The sequence below is a fragment of the Neoarius graeffei genome, chromosome 14 (assembly GCF_027579695.1).
Source record: "Neoarius graeffei isolate fNeoGra1 chromosome 14, fNeoGra1.pri, whole genome shotgun sequence".
NCBI lineage: Eukaryota > Metazoa > Chordata > Actinopteri > Siluriformes > Ariidae > Neoarius > Neoarius graeffei.
The window spans coordinates 64,115,677-64,130,110 of NC_083582.1; the positions used below are offsets into that span (position 1 = coordinate 64,115,677).

General features: G+C 42.7%; 1 protein-coding gene across 1 annotated transcript in view; it reads left to right on the plus strand.

Moving 5' to 3' along the window:
- prkcea (protein kinase C, epsilon a) overlaps positions 1 to 14,434 on the plus strand; it is a 200,174-nt gene that overhangs the window by 178,260 nt on the left and 7,480 nt on the right. Inside the window, exons 12-14 of the mRNA XM_060940221.1 lie at positions 4,494 to 4,632; positions 4,722 to 4,910; positions 11,232 to 11,378. Coding sequence (XP_060796204.1) covers positions 4,494 to 4,632; positions 4,722 to 4,910; positions 11,232 to 11,378 — 475 coding nt within the window. The remainder of the gene's footprint in view (positions 1 to 4,493; positions 4,633 to 4,721; positions 4,911 to 11,231; positions 11,379 to 14,434) is intronic.

Genomic DNA, 14,434 nt, shown 5'->3' on the forward strand with positions numbered 1-14,434 from the left:
TGCTCTTTCGTCTGCTTTCAGCTTCTTTGGAAAAAGAAAGCTTATCATTGAGAAGAATCACATAACCATGTTCTTCATTCCTGCTTCTGTGTAACCAGTTTTTCCAAACGTATGTGACAATCACACATACGCATGACCTGTACTTGTATATAGACTCGCACGCCACCTTTATTACATTCTCTGGAGTAAAGAACCATTTGTAAATATGAGACCCCTAACATGCAGAACCACTGGCATGAGATCACTCACATACAGAACCAGATACAACTGGCATGACACATGTGACAGAAAATGTCATACAAGCTGACAGCTAGAGCTCGTATTGATACATGTTTGGATCCCTGTCCTTGGTCTAGATTCCATGGCATAATCCTCAATGGTGTGTTCGGAGAACTCGAATATAAGAGCGTTGAAGCGTATATAGCTCATCTCATCCTCCATGTGTTCTTTCCAGTCGCCAGTTAATTAAGCTCAGAGATCAGACCTTTTCAGATAGCTTCAGTTTGACTCTCACATTCTTAAAGCTTTAAGTTACAGAGAAATGATTGTGTGTGTGTTTATGAGTGAGTAACTGAGGACATGACCTGAGGGATGGAGATCTGGAGGAGGAAAAGCAGGACTCTGGGTGGAATGGGTGGAATGGCAGAACAGGGGAAGGCAGCTTTGATGGCAGGATAAGATGAAAGCTGGCACTTTGGGTGGTCTGGTAGGTAATCGCCAATGGCCTGCTGGGGGCACTGCGATGGCCTCTCGGTGTACAGACTGTTTACATACTCATTGAGTCAGATGCTGCATGCCTCAAACCCTCCTGACTTCCAAGACTCCATATTTTTATTAATTTCTCAAATATAAAGGTTACATAAACTTCATATACTGTATATTTTTAAGGCATTTGAAAATCAGTTGTTGTCATTAGGTGTCTTACAGACATTCTGAGAAACTAGAGTTGCAGAACTCTTCGAAACCAGAAATACAAGCGTTCCTGGCTTGTGTTTCCACCACGCTGCAGTGATCCCCTTTATCAATCTGTATTTTCTTTACAGTTTTTTAGGGAGACTTAAAGGCAATGGTCTAAAAAACATCTTCGACTACTCTACTCATGAATCCGGTGCAGTAACTGCAGTTAGGTAGTTTTAATAATCTGAATGGACCATCCAGAAAATCAGCTTCAACACCTGCTTAAATAAACTCTGAATATGGAGTGTAAATATTGATTTAACTTTTGAACGTACGTTCCAACTTCAGTCACTAATAGTGTATGCTTGTTTGAGAAAGCTTGTGCTTGAAGAGTCAGCCATAAGCAGTATGACAAATTCTGCCACAATACTTGCTGGGTTCCTAAAAAGGAAACGCCATCTGTACACCCCTATGATGTTGTTGTTGTGTTTTTACTCCCCAATTTGATGATCTGCCAATTCCCACCCATGAGTCTTAACTATCTGCCCTCTTCCACATACACAAGCTGCTCATAGATGTTGCTGTGATTGACAAGTATGACAGTATGCCATCCCTCCCATCCAGAAAGTGCAGTCAATCAGTGCGTTTACATGCACATAGAGAAAATCGAATTTCTGCCGTAGCTCGACTGAAATCGAAGTTCAAAATGCCATGGAAACACCTTAGCTCAGCTGAAATCGAGCCGAACTGGATTTCTCATAATCGAGCTACACGACCGAGATTATGCGATTGCAGCCGAGCTACTTAGTGCATGTAAACCCTATCAAGCTACGTAGTCGAGCTACTTACTTCAGCACTGCCCCTTCTGGAAGTGACGAGTGACGAGACCACAAGCAGGAAACACAACAGCTTCGGTCGGCATGACAACAGTAGTAGTAGCGAGCAGCAGAAGAGGTCAGGAGGAACAAGGAGAACGACCGAACACGGAACTGATAACTTTGTTTATACTCTTGAATAGCTCTTCTTCATGATGACAACCGGAAGTGTACCAACACGATGGGGCATGTAGCGCCACCTGTGGCTCGGGTGCACAATGTACCTCACACAATAGCTCGATTTCCTTGTGTGCATGTAGGATTGGATTTCTCTGGCACCCCTGCTGGGACCCTTAGCTCGATTACCGACAGTAGCTCGATTTGGATGTGCATGTAAACGCACTGAATTTTGCTTTTTTGACCCCCAGCTATGAGCCACGAAGGATTGTGGAATCAGTGCGTTTACATGCACATCCAAATCAAGCTACTGTCGGTAATCGAGCTAAGGGTCCCAGCAGGGGTGCCAGAGAAATCCAATCCTACATGCACACAAGGAAATTGAGCTATTGTGTGAGGTACATTGTGCACCCGAGCCACAGGTGGCGCTACACACCCCATCGTGTTGGTACACTTCCGGTTGTCGTCATGAAGAAGAGCTATTCAAGAGTATAAACAAAGTTATCAGTTCCGTGTTCACAAGAAGAATGACGACGAGGACAGCAACATCGAGAGAGAGAAGATGGACAACAGCGAAGCAGCTCAGCACTTGTTGAACCGCTTGTGGTCTCGTCACTCGTCACTTCCGGAAGGGGCAGTGCTGAAGTAAGTAGCTCGACTACGTAGCTCGATAGGGTTTACATGCACTAAGTAGCTCGGCTACAATCGCATAATCTAGGTCACGTAGCTCGATTATGAGAACTGCAGTTCGGTTCGATTTCAGCCGAGCTAAGGTGTTTCCATGGCATTTAGAACTTCGATTTCAGTCGAGCTACGGCAGAAATTCGATTTTCTCTATGTGCATGTAAACGCACTGGGATTCAGACTTGCAATCTTCTAAAAACCAGGGCAGCTGCTTTTCTGTTGTGCTGGGTATGCAGATACCCAGGGAAATCACACAGTGAATCTTGACTCTTACTTGGGAGTCATTTAATAGTTATTCCATGAAGTCAAGAAAATCCTGATGAGCTGATAGCTGATGAGGCACGTAGCTCCGAGTCAGCTATAAGGCGTCTACGATGAGATTGAGTGGAATAACTGTTTTATTCTATCCACATTCACTGGATTTTGAGAAACAGAGCATTTTTATTTTAATTTTTTTGCAAATTCAATCAATCAATAAATAAAAACTTTATACAAAATGTCCGACAAAATCATTTCCGCTTAGAATGTAAACAAATCGTCGAAATGACAGTATCAATTTGGGAAAAATGTGATAATAATAATTCTTGGAAAATTTTTAAAAAAGATACGTTCTTACCATATTTTATTGGACTTTTATTCCATATTTTGTTGCTTTTTTCATCTTTTTTAGGGCTTTGTTTTCGCGTAGAGTTTTTATTTCATCCTCAGTTGGTTCAGCAACACGATCTGCCATTTTGTTTTTCTCTACTCACGGTATATGAGCTGATATCCTAGTAGTAGAATAGCCAATCAGAGTGCACGATTGCTCATATCCAGTGAATGTGGATAGAATAATTTTTGTTATTTTTAAAAGGGGATTTTTAAGCATGCTTTGTTTCATAATGGTAAAATGATGTTGGTAAATTTTTTTACACTCCATATTCAGAGTTTATTTAAGCAGGTGTTGAAGCTGATTTTCTGGATGAATTATAATATCACACTTGAAATAGACATTCTTTATGTCCATACGTGCTCAAATTGTCAGATTGGTCAGTAAACATTTTCTGGGAGGGTTTAAAACTGAAAAACAAAGTGCACCCTTGCGAAGCCTGCCTATAATGAGGCCATTATTACTCAAGTTATGACCTGTGAAGACTGTTAGGATCTAATCCTTTGTCAGTGCATTCGTAGTTCACATAATCAAGTGTCTCAGCCCCACAGGTACGTAAGTAGTGGTGTTAAACCTTAAATAATGGTGGTACTTTGGGAAATTATTACTTTGATTATTGCCCCGGGCGGCACGGTGGTGTAGTGGTTAGCGCTTTCGCCTCACAGCAAGAAGGTCCGGGTTCAGGCCCCATGGCCGACAAGGGCCTTTCTGTGCGGAGTTTGCATGTTCTCCCCGTGTCTGCGTGGGTTTCCTCCGGGTGCTCCGGTTTCCCCCACAGTCCAAAGACATGCAGGTTAGGCTAACTCTAAATTGACCGTAGGTGTGAATGTGAGTGTGAATGGTTGTGTGTCTATGTGTCGGCCCTGTGATGACCTGGCGACTTGTCCAGGGTGTACCCCGCCTTTCGCCCGTAGTCAGCTGGGATAGGCTCCAGCTTGCCTGCGATCCTGTAGAACAGGATAAAGCGGCTACAGATAATGAGATGAGATGAGATTATTGTCCCACAGTTATTGGCGTTAACCGCCAAAATGGTTCATGGAGATGATGTTCACGCAGTGCACCTGACGTTATTTTTCCCGAGACCTTGTTAACCTGTTCACTTTTCACATCCATATCCAGAAATGTAGAGCTGTTATACCCTGGTGATCTCAACGGTCACCCAACCCTTATCACAATTCACCTTGGGAGAAAAAATCATTATGTTAATGACTTAAAACTCTAAAGCCTTAGTAGTCTCTCTTTCTGTCTTGTTCTTGCTGTGCTTATGTCAGAGACCTGAAGCTCGATAACATTCTGTTGGATGCTGAAGGTCACTGCAAGCTGGCGGACTTTGGCATGTGTAAAGAGGGAATCCTGAATGGTGTCACCACTACCACCTTCTGTGGCACTCCAGACTACATTGCCCCTGAGGTACAAAACTAAATGCAGAAATCAGACTCGTCTTGTCTTGCTGTCAGCAATGCTTGTCTATGCATGTAATATTTCACACCTCTTTACAGATCCTTCAAGAGTTGGAGTATGGTCCATCAGTCGACTGGTGGGCTCTGGGCGTGCTGATGTACGAGATGATGGCAGGTCAACCACCGTTTGAGGCTGATAATGAGGACGATCTGTTCGAATCTATTCTCCATGATGATGTCCTCTACCCTGTCTGGCTCAGCAAAGAAGCAGTCAGCATCCTCAAAGCAGTGAGTGACCTTTCCATTATGAGCTACTGTTTGTACTTCTAGTGCACTTTTTGTCCTTAGTCTTTTTGTTTTTCTCCATCATTGTGTGATTTCTGTGGCATCTTTTCTCTAATTGCTTCACCCCTCCCTGTTCATTTCCTACCCTTTGACCCCCTTCCATCATTTGCCCTTCACTCAAGTCCTCCTCATTGGTGTCTCCAGTTAAGCAGGTTCATGTGTTTTGTGTTCATGTGTATTTCCTGATTCTCCAGTTTAGCATATGAGTGATTCTACGCTTATGGGTACTGAAATGGGGACATGAACTTATTTTTAAAAATTCACCTAAAACCATTTATTTTTTTACCATCAGGTCACAAAACATGTAATCTTTAATGAATGATATGTTAAAAGATAACTTTAATTTTCTGAGATGTAATAAAAACATATTTATATGCCAAAGTCAAGCCTATGAGTTCCAAAATGATGTCTGTTACATTACTTCTGTTACGATTGTCCATCTCACGTCTGTTACAAATTAATTACAATCTAGCTATATACCATGTTAATCTTATTGAAAGAATGTGTATGTTTATTCTACTACACATGTTTATTAATTATATTTGCTAAAACATCACCTTCCTATGTTTCAAAAAGTAATTCTACATTGTTAAAATTGAGAATATATATGTCCACAACACTTCTGTTAAGTTCTGACTTTGGCATATAAATGTGTTTTTATTACATCTCAGAAAATTAAAGTTATCTTTTAACATATCATTCATTAAAGATTACACGTATTGTGACCTGATGGTAAAAAAAGAAATGGTTTTAGGTGAATTTTTAAAAATAAGTTCATGTCCCCATTTCAGTACCCATAAGCGTGGAATCACTCATATAAAGAGTGAAAATCAGAAAGTAAATTTGAAAATCAGAAAGTAAATTAGCAGGATTCAAAAAACCCCTTTTGGTAGCAGGAGACTCTGGGCTAACTAGATTGCATTTGTGAAAGCGCTTTGCAGTTGTCAGTCCTTGCTGTCTCCTATACGTATGTATAGACACAAATATGCTCACAAATTGTCAGAGTTGAGTCAATGTACAGCTCTCATTTGCCTTAAAGGAGAACTGAAGGCAATTTTTTTATCAAAATTCTATTTATCAATTAATAAGCTATTGCTACCAAATATTCTTGGGCATGAGTTTGAATAATACTGCACAGATTAAAGAGAGATGGGAAATTGAAATTAACTCCAACATATCACATGATATGTGGGAAGAAATACAAGTACATTTGGTAACTAATTCGAATGTATGGAGGGAATATAAATGGAAAGTAATCATGAGGTTCTTTCGGACACCTGAAATTATGGCTAAATTTAGCACTACATGCTCAAATAAATGCTGGAGAAACTGTGGCCCACACATTGGCAATCAGATCCACATACTTTGGTTATGCCCGAAACTGGAAAGGGAGGAAGTGTTTGAAACACTTAATAAAGTATTTGCTGGAAATATTACAGTGGACCCAATGGTGGCTCTACGAGGTCTATTACCAAGACGTATCGAAGGAAGAGCCAAAAAATATCTTTTACAGATACTGCTAGCGGGGCGGCATGGTGGTGTAGTGGTTAGCGCTGTTGCTTCACAGCAAGAAGGTCCAGGTTCGAGCCCCGTGGCCGGCAAGGGCCTTTCTGTGTGGAGTTTGCATGTTCTCCCCGTGGCTGCGTGGGTTTGCTCCGGTTTCCCCCACAGTCCAAAGACATGCAGGTTAGGTTAACTGGTGACTCTAAATTGACCGTAGGTGTGAGTGTGAATGGTTGTCTGTGTCTATGTGTCAGCCCTGTGATGACCTGGCGACTTGTCCAGGGTGTACCCCGCCTTTCGCCCGTAGTCAGCTGGGATAGGCTCCAGCTTGCCTGCGACCCTGGAGAACAGGATAAAGCGGCTAGAGATAATGAGATGAGATGAGATGAGATGAGATGAAGTCCCTTCCCATGCCAGGACCTGGGCTTCCCAGGCAGTCTCCCATTCCATTACTAACCAGGCCATTAAGGTGCATTGAGCAGCGCCGATCTCCATTTCTGTAACCCTCAGCCTCTCACCTATGCAGCTAGGGTTACAGCGGGGGGGGGGTTGGTCTTCTGGTAACCGTGAGAGTTTGACTCTCTACTCGCATCTGTATTGCAGCGTGCCTTGCCAGACGGCAGCAGGTACCATTTTTATGATGGTCTTTGGTATGACCTGACTGCAAGTAGAACTCGCAATCTCCTGATAGAGAGGCAGACACACTAACCACTAGGTCAGCTTGCAGTCAGTAATTTTTCTACCATGACTGTACAGCACAGCAGTAGTTGTAGTAGTAGTAGTAATGTCTCCGTAACATTTCCATCCATCCATTCATTGATCCATTCTCTGTACCACTTATCCATTGTGGGATGTTGGTGAGCAGGAGTCAATCCCAGCTGACATTGGGTGAGAAGCAGGGTACACCCTGGACAGGTCGTAAATCTATCATGGGGCTAACACAGACACAGAAAGAGAGAGAGAGAGAGAGAGAAAGAGAGAAACATTCACACTCACATTCACACCTATGGGCAATTTAAAGTAACCAGTTGACCTAATCAGCATGTCTTTGGACTGGTGGAGGAAACCGGAGCACCCACAGGCACAAGGAGAACATGCAAACTCACACAGAAAGGCCTAACCATTAGTGGTACTAACCACTGTACCACCCCATGACATTTCCAGTAAGTAGAATTTGAAAACCAGAAACTTCCATTTGAGGCAGCACGGTGGTGTAATGGTTAGCACGGTCACCTCACAGCAAGGAGGTTCTAGGTTTGAGCCCAGTGGCTGATGGGGGCCTTTCTGTGCAGAGTTTGCATGTTCTCCCCGTGCCTGCGTAGGTTTCCTCCAGGTGCTCTGGTTTCCCCCACAGTCCAAAGACATGCAGGTTAGGCTAATTGGTGGCTCTAAATTGACCGTAGGTGTGAATGTGATTGCGAATGGTTGTTTGTCTGTATGTGTCAGCCCTGTGATGACCTGGCGACTTGTCCAGAGTGTACCCCGCCTCTCACCCATAGTCAGCTGGGATAGGCTCCAGCTTGCCTGCAACCCTGTAGGACAGGATAAGCAGCTACAGATGATGGATAGATGGATGGGTGTGCATAGATTTCTGGATTAAAATCGGTAACAACACTAAAGCCGTATCACATCGTCTGGTGGAAAAGTACAGCCCACCTTCTTATCCAAGTCAGATCTGCACTTTTAATCAGCACATCAGTTATTTAACAAAACATAGACAGCATTGCTGCCTGATGGCTCCACTCATAATGCTCAGTCAGTGCGTTTACATGCACATCCAAATCGAGCTACTGTCGGTAATCGAGCAAAGGGTCCCAGCAGGGGTGCCAGAGAAATCCAATCCTACATGCACACAAGGACATCGAGCTATTGTGTGAGGTACATTGTGCACCCGAGCCACAGGTGGCGCTACACGCCCCATCGTGTTGGTACACTTCCGGTTGTCGTCATGAAGAAGAGCTATTCAAGAATATAAACAAAGTTATCAGTTCCGTGTTCACAAGAAGAACGACGACGAGGACAGCAACATTAAGATATATTTATATATATATTCAACTCCTTAAGCTGAATGAGCATGAACTCTATCTCCTCATTGCTCCAGAAGTGCCCGTTTCTACTACTGTTGTCATGCCGACCGAGGCTGTTGTGTTTCCCGCTTGTGGTCTCGTCACTCGTCACTTCCGGAAGGGGCAGTGCTGAAGTAAGTAGCTCGACTACGTAGCTCGATAGGGTTTACATGCACTAAGTAGCTCGGCTACAATCGCATAATCTAGGTCGCGTAGCTCGATTACGAGAAATCCAGTTCGGTTCGATTTCAGCCGAGCTAAGGTGTTTCCATGGCATTTAGAACTTCGATTTCAGTCGAGCTATGGCAGAAATTCGATTTTCTCTATGTGCATGTAAACGCACTGAGTGTAAAAACTGGCCATCAGTCCACACTTCATTACTGGCGTGGTTTCATGTATTATCCGGGTATTATCCCGTAGATCCCTCTGAATTACTCATGGTTAACACAATGCTTCCACTAAAAGCATGCAATGTACATGTATGCTACAGTGCTACATAAGTGCGGTCATTTCCAAAGCAGCTACAGTATTAGTGTTGATTTATTAGCGATTAACAGTATTTATTTGTCAGCTTGTCTTCATGTTATAGATCGTATTGGTCCACTTATATATATATACAGTGGGGCAAAAAAGTATTTAGTCAGTCACCAATTGTGCAAGTTCTCCCACTTAAAAAGATGAGAGAGGCCTGTAATTTTCATCATAGGTATACCTCAACTATGAGAGACAAAATGAGAAAAAAAAAATCGAGAAAATCACATTGTCTGATTTTTAAAGAATTTATTTGCAAATTATGGTGGAAAATAAGTATTTGGTCAATAACAAAAGTTCATCTCAATACTTTGTTATATACCCTTTGTTGGCAATGACAGAGGTCAAACATTTTCTGTAAGTCTTCACAAGGTTTTCACACACTGTTGCTGGTATTTTGGCCCATTCCTCCATGCAGATCTCCTCTAGAGCAGTGATGTTTTGGGGCTGTCGCTGGGCAACACGGACTTTCAACTCCCTCCAAAGATTTGCTATGGGGTTGAGATCTGGAGACTGGCTAGGCCACTCCAGGACCTTGAAATCCTTCTTACGAAGCCACTCCTTCATTGTCCGGGCGGTGTGTTTTGGATCATTGTCATGCTGAAAGACCCAGCCACGTTTCATCTTCAATGCCCTTGCTGATGGAAGGAGGTTTTCACTCAAAATCTCACGATACATGGCCCCATTCATTCTTTCCTTTTCACGGATCAGTCGTCCTGGTCCCTTTGCAGAAAAACAGCCCCAAAGCATGATGTTTCCACCCCCATGCTTCACAGTAGGTATGGTGTTCTTTGGATGCAACTCAGCATTCTTTCTCCTCCAAACACGACAAGTTGAGTTTTTACCAAAAAGTTCTATTTTGGTTTCATCTGACCATATGACATTCTCCCAATCCTCTTCTGGATCATCCAAATGCTCTCTAGCAAACTTCAGACGGGCCTGGACATGTATTGGCTTAAGCAGGGGGACACGTCTGGCACTGCAGGATTTGAGTCCCTGGCGGCGTAGTGTGTTACTGATGGTAGCCTTTGTTACTTTGGTCCCAGCTCTCTGCAGGTCATTCACTAGGTCCCCCCGTGTGGTTCTGGGATTTTTGCTCACCATTCTTGTGATCATTTTGACTCCACGGGGTGAGATCTTGCGTGGAGCCCCAGATCGAGGGAGATTATCAGTGGTCTTGTATGTCTTCCATTTTCTAATAATTGCTCCCACAGTTGATTTCTTTACACCAAGCTGCTTACCTATTGCAGATTCAGTCTTCCCAGCCTGGTGCAGGTCTACAATTTTGTTTCTGGTGTCCTTTGACAGCTCTTTGGTCTTGGCCATAGTGGAGTTTGGAATGTGACTGTTTGAGGTTGTGGACAGGTGTCTTTTACACTGATAACGAGTTCAAACAGGTGCCATTAATACAGGTAACGAGTGGAGGACAGAGGAGCCTCTTAAAGAAGTTGTTACAGGTCTGTGAGAGCCAGAAATCTTGCTTGTTTGTAGGTGACCAAATACTTATTTTACCGAGGAATTTACCAATTAATTCATTAAAAATCCTACAATGTGATTTCCTGGATTCTTTCCCCCCATTCTGTCTCTCATAGTTGAAGTGTACCTATGATGAAAATTACAGGCCTCTCTCATCTTTTAAAGTGGGAGAACTTGCACAATTGGTGGCTGACTAAATATTTTTTTGCCCCACTGTATTATTATTATTTTTTTTTTTCAGAACCCAGAAGCTAAATTTGTTCCTATTTCAATTGCAAACCACTTTGTTTTGTTGCTTTGGAGACAGCTGTATTAAGTATTGAACTTCCTTGTTCAGCACTGTTCACCCAGTGGCAGTTCTGCTTCATGTTCGCACCGTGTAGGCACACTTTGACCCTGATGACATCTACATCTATGAATACAGTATTTAATGCATTTATAGTAAGTTACTGTGGATTAGATGCTGAATGTAATTCTTATTGATCTTTATTGAAGAGTGACAATGTAATATTTGTCACTTGGATCAGTTAACACTTGGAATTTGAACGTAATAATAGCGTTGCAACACGATCCAGTTAATCGGAGCATATGTACACAGAGTTATGGGCATGTTGTGGCTGTGTAAACACCAAACATATGATATGCTATGTGAAGAAGCTGAATGTGTAATTGTTCACTCCATTCTCAGTTTATGACGAAGAGCCCGAATAAGAGGCTGGGCTGCGTGGTGTCTCAGGGGCAGGAGGAGGCCATTAAAGTTCATCCCTTTTTCCGGGAGATAGACTGGGTCCTGCTGGAGCAGAGGAAGATCAAACCACCATTTAAACCACGCATTGTGAGTACCCTAAATCACATACACACACACTTTTGCAAAAAGAAAGAAAGAAATATACTATTTATTAAGGACTCACTTTAACGCTTGTGCACTAAATATACAGTGTACAGAACACAGCAAAACTCACACCACCAGGACAGAGACTGCCTACTTTAACTGAAAGCGTGTGTTTGTGGTCTAGACTGAAAGTCGGATGCCACAAAGACATCGTTCTACTTCTGCTTTCCCATGGTCTGTGCCTGTGTGTCTATGAGTGAGTGAGAAAGAGAGAGAGCATTTGTGTAAGTGTGTGTGTGTGGTAAATCATCGGGTCACAGGAAGGTTAGGTGAAGATGTTGCCACCACTTGCTCTGGTACCGTTCTGTGTGACCTTCATCTGACCTTCTCTGTTACCACATTGGTTTATCGAGTGTTTGTACAAGTACAGTTATGAAAGTTTAAAAAAAAAGCATCCCTTTCTGGACAGTGAGATAAAATAGTAATAGCCCACTGCTCTGGGTATGTGTGTGTATACGTGTGTGTGTGTGTGTGCTCATTTGTGTGTGCATGTGTGTGTTCGCTGTTTCAGATGGGTTAAATGCAGAGAAGGACTTTCACCGGTTTATGGTTATTTAGCACAAAAGTTTTTCAGTACAAGTTCTAAAGTCTCAGCACAACTCAAAGTTCTTCAGCACAAGATCCAAGAACACTTAATCTTTATTCTGAATTCTTACTGATCATGTTTAAAGATGTTTCATAACGTTTTTTAGCGGTTGATAGCATTGAACAGAAAAGGAAATATTGAAATCAAATATAAACATGCTGCAACAAAGTGAATTTCCCTGTAAACTAGCCACAGCTTCCAGACTTGTCTTGATGATCAAACAACCCTTACATTTTAGCGGCATCTCTTCTACTTCATTTTCTTCTTGCGTCACGATTGCCGTGCGTGTTATCAACAATTGATATTAATTTTGGTTGTTTTGTCATTCCTGAACGTTTATATTGCACTTTTATTTAATTGTCATTCGTTCGAGGATACTTTAATGGAAGTTTCTTTGAAATTGGTCTTTTTTTCGGTTAAAGACTTTGGAGCTTTATTCGTCAAATACATATGAAAACAGTAATATGTGATATCAAATTGACTTTTCATAATTTGAGTAAGTTTTTAGGAATAGATTCCGCTCTTAGTCAGCAAAACACATGTTGTCAAGCAGAGCAAGAGACATAATCTCATCTCATTATCTCTAGCCGCTTTATCCTTCTACAGGGTCGCAGGCAAGCTGGAGCCTATCCCAGCTGACTACAGGCGAAAGGTGGGGTACACCCTGGACAAGTCGCCAGGTCATCACAGGGCTGACACATAGACACAGACAACCATTCACACTCACACCTACGGTCAATTTAGAGTCACCAGTTAACCTACCCTGCATGTCTTTGGACTGTGGGGGAAACCGGAGCACCCGGAGGAAACCCACGCGGACACGGGGAGAACATGCAAACTCCACACAGAAAGGCCCTCGCCGGCCCCGGGGCTCGAACCCGGACCTTCTTGCTGTGAGGCGACAGCGCTAACCACTACACCACCGTGCCGCCCAAGAGACATAATCCCCCGGTTAATTAATTCGGCAAACGCGTAATTATTGACAGTCAGTTGAATTTGTGATACAGTGGTGTTTGAAAGTTTGTGAACCCTTTAGAATTTTCTATATTTCTGCATAAATATGACCTAAAACATCATCAGATTTTCACACAAGTCCTAAAAGTAGATAAAGAGAACCCAGTTAAACAAATGAGACAAAAATATTATGCTTGGTCATTTATTTATTGAGGAAAATGATCCAATATTACATATCTGTGAGTGGCAAAAGTACCGTATGTGAACCTCTAGGATTAGCAGTTAATTTGAAGGTTTTCAATCAATGGGATGACAATGAGGTGTGAGTGGGCACCCTGTTTTTATTTAAAGAACAGGGATCTATCAAAGTCTGATCTTCACAACACGTGTTTGTGGAAGTGTATCATGGCACAAACAAAGGAGATTTCTGAGGACCTCAGAAAAAGCTTTGTTGATGCTTATCAGGCTGGAAAAGGTTACAAAACCATCTCTAAAGAGTTTGGACTCCACCAATCCACAGTCAGGCAGATTGTGTACAAATGGAGGAAATTCAAGACCATTGTTACCCTCCCCAGGAGTGGTCAACCAGCAAAGATCACTCCAAGAGCAAGGCATGTAATAGTTGGCGAGGTCACAAAGGACCCCAGGGTAACTTCTAAGCAACTGAAGGCCTCGCTCACATTTGGCTAATGTTAATGTTCATGAGTCCACCATCAGGAGAACACTGAACAACAACGGTGTGCATGGCAGGGTTGCAAGGAGAAAGCCACTGCTCTCCAAAAAGAACATTGCTGCTCGTCTGCAGTTTGCTAAAGATCACGCGGACAAGCCAGAAGGCTATTGGAAAAATGTTTTGTGGATGGATGAGACCAAAATAGAACTTTTTGGTTTAAATGAGAAGCGTTATGTTTGGAGAAAGGAAAACACTGCATTCCAGCATAAGAACCTTATCCCATCTGTGAAACATGGTGGTGGTAGTGTCATGGTTTGGGCCTGTTTTGCTGCATCTGGGCCAGGATGGCTTGCCATCATTGATGGAACAATGAATTCTGAATTATACCAGCGAATTCTAAAGGAAAATGTCAGGACATCTGTCCATGAACTGAATCTCAAGAGAATGAATGCACACCAAAACCCAGCTGTTTTCAGTGTCTCAGAGGAGGACAGAGAGAATCAGCATTCCATTGATCACCTTGACAGGCAATCCATTGATCACCCTAACGACTCTCAAGACCGTTCACATCCAGCCCCCAGTGACCCACACCATGAGAGGATAAATACCTGATACTCCCTATTAGGCTACATCCACACGACAACGGCAACGAGGTTTTTTTTTTTAGCGGGTAAAAAAAATATCGCGTCCACATGGGCAACGGATCAGTAAAATATCAGGTACATATGGCAACGCAACGCTTGCTGAAAACGATGCAATACACATGCCACACCTCTACGTGCACTG